This window comes from Lactuca virosa, chromosome 4 (assembly GCF_052849685.1).
Source record: "Lactuca virosa cultivar CGN04683 chromosome 4, Lactuca_virosa_CGN04683_v6, whole genome shotgun sequence".
Lineage (NCBI taxonomy): Eukaryota > Viridiplantae > Streptophyta > Magnoliopsida > Asterales > Asteraceae > Lactuca > Lactuca virosa.
In genome coordinates this window covers 177,365,417-177,376,720 of record NC_136429.1, presented here as the reverse complement: position 1 = coordinate 177,376,720, position 11,304 = coordinate 177,365,417, and the positions used below count along the sequence as shown (strand labels likewise).

Genomic DNA, 11,304 nt, shown 5'->3' with positions numbered 1-11,304 from the left:
TAAAATTGATTAAAAATAAGTACATGATTTAGTTATGATGAACTAATACATTCTTGAGTATGTTTCACTTCTGTCAAGGGCATTTATGTCCAAGTTTAAAGCATGAAAAGTGTGTCCAAGTGCTAAATGTAACTCAAGGGCATTTCTGTCCATGTTTACAAAATGGAACCTTTGGCAATTTTTTTCTAGGTTTACAATTTACAACTCAGGGGTATTTGTGTCCATGAAATAAATGGAACTAATGGATATTTGATTCCGGTTGCGAAAATAGAACCAATGTAAATGATGCATACCAAGAAAATGTTAAATGTTGAATACCAAGAAAATGAAACACGTGATGTTGCATACCTGATCTTTTTCCAACTATGCCCTCTAATTTTGCATCTTAACAAATGCCTTTGCTAATCGATAAAGGAGGGCAATTCGGTAATTTAGATCCCCGAGCCATATAATCCAACTTAAAACCAACGTATAATTTATCATTATCTTATTACGAGTATAAAAAGTTAGAACAGTAAGAAAAAAAAGAACTTGTTTGATGCAATAACATACTCACTGTTAGTAAAAAAATCATTAAAAAGTATGGTTGAGATTTTTTTTACCTGTTGTGGTTTCTTGATTGCAAGGGCTTCCATGTCAAAGAAGCTACCTATTGGTCATATATTATGAAGCTTTTCAGTTACCAAATTAGTGAAACTAAAACGGATACGTGCTTTTCTTTTATTAAACATGAAATGTTTACTGAAAATTCGGAAGAATAATTGAAACAAACAGTTAGTGTGCATGGAGCCCTAAACATAAAATCAACAACAAAAGAAACTAAAACCATCCAGAAGCTACTGATAAATTGATATTAACAGCAAAATAGTAATACACAATGTTAATGTGGCTAAGTCCTAATTCATAACAAAACAAGATAAAAATTTCGGATAAACAAACGTATTATCGATTGACATAAAAAACAAACGAAATCAGGTTAAGCAATAGGAAAACGAGAATTTATGATAAAATCGATCTATTTACTTGATAAGTCAAAAAAATCAATCGTGAATCAATAGATGATTACTGAAGAAAACGTGAAACAAATTTCTTTATTAATATGTTATTCTGGTTCTGCAACAAGTTGATTAACGATGTGAATTGAAAGAACAAATAGATGGAAAGTTTCAATTTATCGGAAATACAAAGCTAGAATCAATCAGATGTTGAGAAGATTGTAAACAAATGATACAGCGATGAAAAACCATATGAAAAAACATCTGCATTAATCTAATGCATATGTATAGTGAAAACTTTGTTCGATCTGGAATTTAACTAATTGACATTGTGTAAAAAGATTAAAAACGAAATATTGAAATGGATTAAGATCCCTTATTTAGATTGAAACGTATTATAAATGATATTGAAGGAGTTAGCAAGTTCGTTGGGAGTTACTGGTTTGTTGGTTTGCTCCTCCAAAAAGAGTTAGCTTCGTTGGTTTGCTCCTCCAAAAAGAGTTCGCTTCGTTGGGAGTCAGCTGGTTTGTTGGTTTTCTCCTTCAAAAAGAGTTCGCTGGTGATATATATATATATATATATATATATATATATATATATATATATATATATATATATATCCTCTACTGTAATAAATGAAAATCTTTTTGTCATATGTTATACTCTCATTAATTTGGTCACATGTCATTTTGTGGTTATTTCCATTTTATTAAATTCCAGATAATATTTAAATATAATAATTACAATAAATGTAATAATAAATGCATATCAATTTCAATAATTGACTTTCCTTCTAATTTCAACATTTTTAAATTAAAACTTTATTAGTTTCCTTTGTTTATTTATCTAAATTATTTGTTTAAATTTAAAAGAGATAAAAAAACACTTTAATTTTAATAATTCAATATTTTCCTAATTTTATTTATAAATTCAAACTTTTTTAAATATTTAGAATTTTCATATTTAATTTTTTTTAAATGAACCCATATAATGGGTCTTATAGGTAGTATATATATATATATTTTTTCTTGTAAAACGATGATGATGGAGTAGAAGATTTTCAAATTCCTGCCATATATACAAGGAAATGAAATTTAAAATGTAAATATTTACAAATCCTAGTACTTGTAAGTTTACAAACTAATATTCTTATTCCGTACCATTCCTTCAAAAGGTTCATCGATCACTTACGCAATTACTCGAACCACAAATATGCACCGATCTTATACACCGGTGTAGGAGTAGACGATTTTCGAATTCCTCACGAGTGTAGAACGAAAATTTTTATACAAAGAAATTAAAAATTAAAAATTACAAATATAAAAGTTCACAAATTCTACTACAAGTGGAAGGACCACTTCCTTGCTTTGTTTATACTCCACTTTACCTTGCTTTCTCAATCACCGAAATCGACCCACAAAGGTAAATTCGTAAACCCTAAAGAGAGAAACCGCGAGTGTGTGAGGTAAAGATCGCAAAAACCTGCGTATAACGTTTCCCTCTTTTGAAAACCCAATTGCGAAGAAGATGGTGGACTTTAGTAGAGTGCAAAAGGAGCTTCAAGAATGTAACAGAGACATTAATGTCTCGGGTATAAGCGTAAACCCTAAATCCGACAATCTCACCAATTTGATCGGCACAATTCCCGGCCCGATTGGTACTCCGTACGAAGGCGGAACCTTCAAGATTGATATCAATTTACCTGGTAATATATTAAATTTATAGTAATGCTACTCAAATTTAGGTTTTCAGTCGAATGTTTATCATCTTAATTCCAATTTCTGATAGATAAACATTAGCTAAGCTTGGATTCCATGTACGATCGATTCCATAGCTTGCATACTTGAAACCATTTGTTCGATCACCAAATTTGAAAACTTTTATTTGTCGAATCAGGGATTAATCGATTATACCATAATCGATTCTGAATTTATGATTGTTAATCTTCATTTTCGGAAGGCACATCAATTGTTTATATCGTATAAATTGCAGATGGATACCCTTTCGAGCCACCAAAGATGAAATTCGCAACTAAAGTTTGGTATGTATTTCCATATTGATTCATTTGTCATTATAACTGTTCCATTGATTCTCTAAACACACTAAGCATAATGTTGTAATTGTCCTTACACTTTCTTCCTTTTTTAGTTTTTCTTCCAAACATGACAAGATACTGCTATTAATTAAACATCATTGAAGGTTATTTACATCTTAACAACTTAATTTGAAGGCACCCAAACATCAGCAGCCAAAGTGGAGCCATTTGTTTGGACATTTTGAAAGATCAATGGAGTCCAGCACTTACTTTGAAGACAGCACTTCTTTCCATACAGGCTTTACTCTCTGCCCCTGAACCTGATGATCCACAAGATGCTGTAGTAGCTCAACAGGTATAAATTTTGAAATTTCTTTCATTTTTCTTATCAAAAAGTGATAACATAAGTTCATGTATTTGTATATTAAAGCTTCTTAATTTCATTTCTTTCCATTACTTTCAGTCTTTTTCATATTAAGACACTATACTTAACAAAATTCACATAATTATAGCAATTGTAGTTTCAATCTTTTTCTCATTAATACATTTCATTTTCTCTTTATAAAACTAGGTTGCTATTTTGCATCTGTGTGGATTTATTTTTTATTCGTTGTTTTTCAGTATCTTAAAGACTATCAGACTTTTGCAAGCACAGCTCGATACTGGACAGAGTCTTTTGCAAAAACATCATCTCTTGGGGTTGAAGAGAAGGTATGTATTATAATAATTATTATTGTTATTATTATTTATGAGCGAAATATTAATAATATAATGAGATTATGTTTAAATATTGGAATAGGTACAAAAGCTTGTGGAGATGGGGTTCCCTGAAGGGTTGGTTAGGAGTACTCTGGAAGTTGTTGGTGGTGATGAAAATATGGCTTTAGAGAAGTTATGTTCTGGCTAAAATATATAAATTATTATTATTATATATTATATGTAGTCGAATTTAAATTCCCATTTGTGAACACACGAAAACTTTTGAAAATGAAAAATATTTGTTATCAGAAGAATTGTGTTAAATGTTATTGTTTTGTTGCAATATTGATCTAAGAGTGTATAAATTATATAATCCATAGTAATGTAGTAGTGTAATAAAGATCGGGTACTTTATATTTCACACTTGCTTTATATTTCTTTTTAACTACATATTAAATAAAAAAGTTAAACACATGTATAATAATTTATATGAAAATAGTTATATTTGTTAATATGTGTTTCACTAACTATTATATTATAAAACAAATTAATGAATATATTGTTAATATGTGTTTCACTAACTATTATATTATAAAACAAATTAATGAATATATAATAAAGATTCTGTTATTGACTGGTTTACTTTTTATATTTTATAATTTGCTAACAAGTTCTATTAGTTAATAAGTTTTATAATACATTTTTTTAATGAAAAAATAGGTTAAAGGGTTCAAACCCAATAACTAGTTGTGACTACAGGCTTGATAAGTAGTAACATTGGTTAGAGATGTACAAACACGATTTGTTTCTCTAAATCGGATCGGTTTTGGTCAATAAATGTCTAAATTGGATTGAGCTAAAACCCGATCGATTTCAAGCCCGTTTCTAAGCAAAATTATCCAAATTAATAGGAGCTTGTTAGGATCGGTTTCGACAGTTTTTTATATTTTGCCGAACTTGCTTTTGGTGTCATAATTTAACGAAGCTTTCATGGTTGATCAGAAATTGGTCAATAAGTAAAACTCATGGCTAAGTCATTAGGTAATGTATTTTCCGGGCATTCGGGACCGTTTAAGAGGCTAAACGGTATTTTTAACTTTTAATTTTTAGAAAAAGAGAAAATTACAAAAATAGTCTAATCCCTTAATTACTTTGTAAAAAAAAAAAAAAAAAACCCAAATTACAAAAATAACCATCAAAATTGCAGATGGATTCAGCCCATCTGTGATTTTACTTGTCCATCTGCGAACGTACAAGTCGCTAAAGCACATCTGTGCTTTAGCGACTTTTACGTTCGCAGATGGACTCAGTCTAGCTGTGATTTTAAGTCCATCTGCGATTTCCCCGTTTTCAGGGGTATAAAAACGTAATGTGGGGGAGCCCATGACATTCCAGGTAAAGACTATGAGGGGAGCCCATGACACTTGGATGTCAGACCATGTGGGGGAGCCCATGACATTCCAGATAAAGACCATGGGGGGAGCCCATGACACTTGGATGTCAGACCATGTGGGGGAGCCCATGGCATTCCAGGCAAAGACCATGGGAGGAGCCCATGACACATAGGTGTAAGACCATGTGGGGGAGCCCATGACATCCTGGAGTAAGTGTGACAACCGTCAAATTCTGGTCTAGTCAAAGTCAAATAAAGTCAACAAGTCAAACCCGTCAACTCTACTAACTCTTGTATACTAGGGTTCACTTTATGAAATTACTGTACAACTCACTATTTTAATAAGAAATCATCACTTGAAAAGTTTGTATTTTTAGATTTCTTGAACCCTAATCGGGGTAAGTAAGGTAGCAAAGCGATAAAACACTATTACATACCCTTCGGGGGTGTATAAGACTCTTAAACATGGCTAAACGGGGTTTGCGGACCTTGCGTTTCAAAGCCAAACACTCAAAAAGGCCACAAAAGGAATCTCTGCCAAATCTCTCCAAGTATGTCAAATCTCTCCCAAATCTCTCCAAGTATGCCAAATCTCTCCAAGTATCTCAAATCTCTCCCAAATCTCTCCAAGTATGTCAAATCTCTCCCAAATCTCTCCAAGTATGCCAAATCTCTCCAAGTATGTCAAATCTCTCCCAAATCTCTCCAAGTATGCCAAATCTCTCCAAGTATCTCAAATCTCTCCCAAATCTCTCCAAGTATGCCAAATCTCTCCAAGTATGTCAAATCTCTCCCAAATCTCTCTCAAAACCTCTTTTGAAATTTTTGTAATCATTTGGGGCATCCCGACACTTGACTTGGTGAAAAACCATTCGAAACGGGATGATACCTTGGAAAATAGCCTTTTAGGGCCGAAGCCTCTCTATTGGGACCAAACCCTCCTTGAGCCGAAGCTCCAAAGACCAAAACCGAAGTCCCCTTAAGGAACCGCATCCATCAGACCGAAACGACTAAGGACCGGAATTGCTGAGGACCGAGGCTGATGAAGACCGCAGCGCTGAACCGAACCCGAAACTGGAGCACCGGACCTGACCCCCGCCTTCGGTCCCTTCTGATGAGATCGCCTGCGGTAACTGCTCGGACCGAAGTCCTTCCCCCTCCGGTTCTAAGGCTGCTAAGACCGGAACCTCGCCCCTGACTGCGGATTTTCCCATTTTCCACCCGGTTTTCGACCACGACTCCGTTTTAAGTCCGTTTTTAATTATTTTAACGAAGGATTTTCACCCAAACTTATATTTTGACATATAAGACCCCATATATTCATAAATTAAGCATATTTTTAGGGAAATCCTTATTTAAGAATAAAAATCTATTAAGTTAGATCTTGTGGTGGAGTGTTGACTTTGCCTTAGTGTATGACACAAGCAACCACCCCATGCCCACTCCATGACCAACCATTGTCCTTCCACCATACTTAGTCACTTCCATCGTCCTTCCCATCATTTTCTTCCAGCCATACACTTGAACAAAAGGTAGAATCATTATCTCTCCTCTCTCATTTCTCTTATTTCCACCAAAGAACAAACACCTTTCTCTCTCACTTCTCTCTCTCTCAACTTTGAGATTCAAGGGCTGATCATCAAGTTTTCTTTCATTTTTGGTAAGTGATATTATCCTCCTTATGATTATTTCACTTCCTTCTACTCAAATCATAGATATCTTACACAAACATCATCACATTCATGTTAGATCTTCGAACCTTCAAGACATCTTCTTAGTGTTCTTGAGTAGAACACTTCTTTTCTTCAACATCCATCCACTAAGAACACACAAGGTGAGTTCATACCCCTATCTTTTCATGTTTTTCTTAAGTTTTAAGGGGGGGGGGGGGGGGGGAATACAAGTTAAAACACCAAGAACACAACTAAACTCATTTAACAGCCTTCATCAGAAAAGTTTAACTCCATTCACGGACTGTTTTGGTTAACTTACACATTTTAGTTCTCAAAACTGTATTAGGTGCAAATAGTTCAGGTTCATACCTTTAAAATGACTACTTGCACATCTCCATACGATTTTTCTACAATTTATGGTGATTTTTACAAAACTGCCTATCATTTCAAGAACAAATCCGGACCAGTCTGTGATTAAGGACTTTTTCACACAAGTTGGAGGTCACTAAAAATCATAATAAAATTTATGAACAAACTAGACTCATTTTCCAAACTCTCAGAATTTACAGATTCTGATTTGGACCTTTGATGATTTTTCTATAAATTTTCTAAGAACAGTAATAGAAATGTTAATACTAGAAAAATGCTATCAATTTCATTTGCACCTTGTAACTTGTTGAGCAAGGTGTGTATCATTATGTGAATATATGTTTTTACATTATGTTTCATTTCTTCTTGATGAATTGACATACATCAGAAAACAAATGGAGTTTACCTTCACAAGTATGGTAATTAAGTTATTGTTATAAACAAAGTTTACCTCCATTGTATACAAACATTTGATAAACTATGGAAGTATAGTTTATGTTGCTTTTACATTATAAACGATTATAATAAACTATAATAGGTATAGTTTATGTCTCATTACATTTCAAACTCTTTACCTAAGGTTTTCAGTTCACGTAAATCTGTTAATGAATAAATTTGTGAGACATTCGCTTCGCGTTACATCCAAGTAACGAAATCAAAAGTCCTGTAAATTGTAACCAGAGTCTCTTGTAGGGAGAACGTGATAGTTGTGTATAGATCTATATTGGGTCTGACAAACCCACACCTGAGCTGCATGCAACAGCTAGACCGGCAGGTCTGGGGTGACAAGTGTCATTTAACTTGCGACGCCTGAAGAACGTCGTATTACGAGGCCGTCTGAGTCATAGTATGGTTATAATAACTCACATGTGGTATTAACAAAACATAAGATTTACGGGTTTTACTTCTAAATTTAACGAGTTTATATCGATTTAAACTTGCATAAATTTCTTTAAGTATAGTAAAATACTTGTACACTTCGGTCTTGACTTTTAAGACTACAATGCATTACATAAGAAAATATGGGATCTTTCTTGAAAAAACATCATTTTTACAAGAAAAGGATTTTAGCATCACCTTCAAAAGTTATGAACTCACCAACTTAATTGTTGACACTCTTTCAAAACTACTTGTATTCTCAGGAAATCAATAAACATGTAACCAAGTGCTTTTGAGGATGGGACGTAAGGCGTCAAACATTTCATTTTTGTCAACATAATGTAATTGATTTGGAAACATGTAAACTCATACAATGATGGAACTCGTTCAATTATATTTATGTTGGTTGTGTTTACTTTGATCACTATTGCAAATTGTTGTTATGATACTATACATGAAGTCCTCCACCCCCGGACGTTTCCGCCATCCTTGGTTTGGGGGTGTGACAGTAAGACCCTGGGAGGAGCCCATGACATCCCTATATGTTTATAAGCATGGCTTATGTGATTGATATGGTTTATGTAGCTGATATAGCTAATATAGATTATGTGGTTATGTGGATTGTGCGGGGTATGCTCTAGGGAACTCACTAAGCTTCGTGCTTACAATTTTATTTATTGTTATCATCGGTTTGGAAAGGAAGGGTCCGATTTGATCGCAGTGCACACACCCATGTTTTCCGCAATGAGTGATTTTGGGAGGAACTCTCATAAATGTTTTACTTAGCGATGTTGTGGAATATTTGGAATAAATGATATCTATGTTTTGACTTTATTAAAAATGCAATTTTTACTCTTGATTTTTGGGTCGTTACACGTTGGTATCAGAGCCTTGGTTTGAGGGATTGAGACATACTTGCGGGTGTGTCTGAACTCAAACTGAGGATCTGTAAAGTTTTCAAAAGAAAAATGTTTTCAAGGAAAGAGTTTTCTAAGACAAGAAAGGGTGTGGTGCATGCAATCGGCCGAGCTCAAGTAAGTTTTCCCCAGAATACCCATATATGTTATCTGTTATGACTTGATTTATGAATTTGTGAATCGCATGCTAGTTAGGGCTAGGAGAGATGCCTTTACATGTTGTATGAGCTGGTAGACTTGCATGCTAGTGCTGATCAGTCAGTGATAGATTGGCCTGATATGTGATGCTTGTAGCCTTGGGGATATTGGATGACATGCTATAATGAGAATGATTATTGGTATTGGTAACTACTAACTGTATGCTTTGACAATTGTATACGGTTAGGATCTTATAGCCTTAGAATAACTGATTTGGCCTTATTTCCTGCTCTGTGTACAATTTACATGCATAAGGCAGCCGGCAGTGAGGGTGTATGTGGAGAGCATGAGTCTTGGTATGTAGGCTGAATGTCCTTTGATAGTTTCACGGGTTGAAGATTACCTTAGGGAAAGCCTAGGATGAGATTAGTGACAGGAGTTACCTGATCGTGAATTATATGTGTGGATAGACTGGCTTGATTAGTGTATGCTGGTTAGATTTACCGTTACCTGAATGCTGCTTGCTTTGTGCTTTGTGGGATTCCTAGTGATGTGGATCAACTACTAAGTGAATATGTTAAGTCACATGCAGTACATGTTAAATAATCTAAGAGTGATGGATTTGACCCTATTGCGCAACTCTCGTCTGAGTCCAACCGTTCTAGGGTTGAATCTTTTACTCGAAAGATTATCCGATCTTTGTTGTATGTGACTATATTCATGAGGTAGTTGGTCGACATTGGTGGGAATCTTTTAGCAGCTGAGGGCAGGATGAGGATGGGAACCTAGGAAAGCCTAGGATATGCTCCAATGAGTTTAGTGGGGCGGTTCGGTGAAGTTGGGAACCTAGGGGGAGCCTAAGAATGCTTCAGTGGATATCGTGCTGCTGTTTAGCAGATATTTGGTGTATCAATGGAGTCGGCGACTTAGAGGATTCGGGAGGATTGCTGAGGAAAGTATGGATAGGTATGGAAGGTAGTATTGGGCCCGCACTACTGAAAGCACATGATCCATACTCGAATCGGTGAGATTCTTGGAGAATCTAAGAAGCCTATGGGAAGGAGAATTATTGGTTATGCTTGGACCGTGGGAATAGCTGCTGTGCAGAGTGAGGATGATCACGCATGGGGAAGGACCAGGGTTTGGTCCCGACTCCGGTGTTGAGCTAGTTAGTGGAAGGACTGCCAGGGTTTTGGGTTCGCCTTGGATCTCTTGTATCAGGCGGCAAGGATTGATTACACGATCTATTGTGCTTTCGGGATTGGAGACTATGTCTTGGGAGTAGTTTGTAGCTCGGTTTAGGGCAGAGGTTGTTTCAGCTACTGCAGTTCAGCCGTGGAAGATTGAGTTGTTGAGTGTGTCAGGGAGCGAGACCCTGAATGATATGATTTCTAGAGCCCGAGAGCGGGGGACTAATTTGGAGCACTTAGGAATGGGATCTGGATTCTGGCTCCGGCTTAGGAGCAGGACCTGGGCCAATCGATGTGCGATCACAGGAGTTAATCTCATCGGAGATTACTCGCAGAGTTTTGGAATGGACCTCTGTGGTCTTTCGTTCACCCAATGAAGGGATTTTAGGAGCTCTCGATAGTCGTCTCGGGGCCTTTCGGGCCGAGATTGTCGCGGGGGCAGTTAGGGGCTCATCTGGAGCCCAAAGCCTGTGGATCCCTATAACCTTTCAGGCTAAAGGATCCTACTGTTAGTTCCTGTCATTGGGATCAGAAGGAAGTGTTGCACCATATCCTCAGGATGGTCGAGGTAACTCAGGAGGAGGTGGTCGGGATTCCTTCAGATGTTTGCGGATATGCTATCTTCTGCCACTTCAAGTGGATATCGGGAATTTGCATCGCTTTGGAATTGTGATAAATTAGATCTCGGGACGGTTCTCTGCTATTGTCTGCGTTATCAATGGTTTTCAGATGCCATTCTACATGCTGAGGAGTCTTTGAGGAATCTTCAGACGGACGTATCTTGCGGAGTGGGTCCCGCGTGTACCGTTATTGTTCCAGGTCTTTCTCGGAATCTGTTCAGGGGTCTGGGTTGCTACAGGTGTAGCAGGGTTAGTCACGTCAGCAGGGATTTCCCACAGGGGGCAAGCCCGTTATATTTTTGTTGTGAAAAGGTGGGCGACAAGGAGGTCGACTATCTGATGATCAGGGAGGAGCGGTGAGTGCACCTGCTCCGGTTATTTTGAGGATCACCGACG

At 36.3% G+C, this 11,304-nt stretch overlaps 1 protein-coding gene across 1 annotated transcript; it reads left to right on the top strand.

The window, feature by feature from the left end:
• The first annotated feature begins 2,377 nt into the window (after positions 1–2,377).
• Positions 2,378–4,043, top strand: UBC27 (ubiquitin-conjugating enzyme 27). Its single transcript, XM_079044700.1, has 5 exons — positions 2,378–2,700; positions 2,988–3,036; positions 3,226–3,385; positions 3,652–3,741; positions 3,830–4,043. Exons 1-5 carry the CDS (start codon positions 2,523–2,525, stop codon positions 3,935–3,937), a joined length of 585 nt encoding a protein of 194 aa, XP_078900826.1. The 5' UTR covers positions 2,378–2,522; the 3' UTR covers positions 3,938–4,043.
• The last annotated feature ends 7,261 nt before the right edge of the window (positions 4,044–11,304 follow it).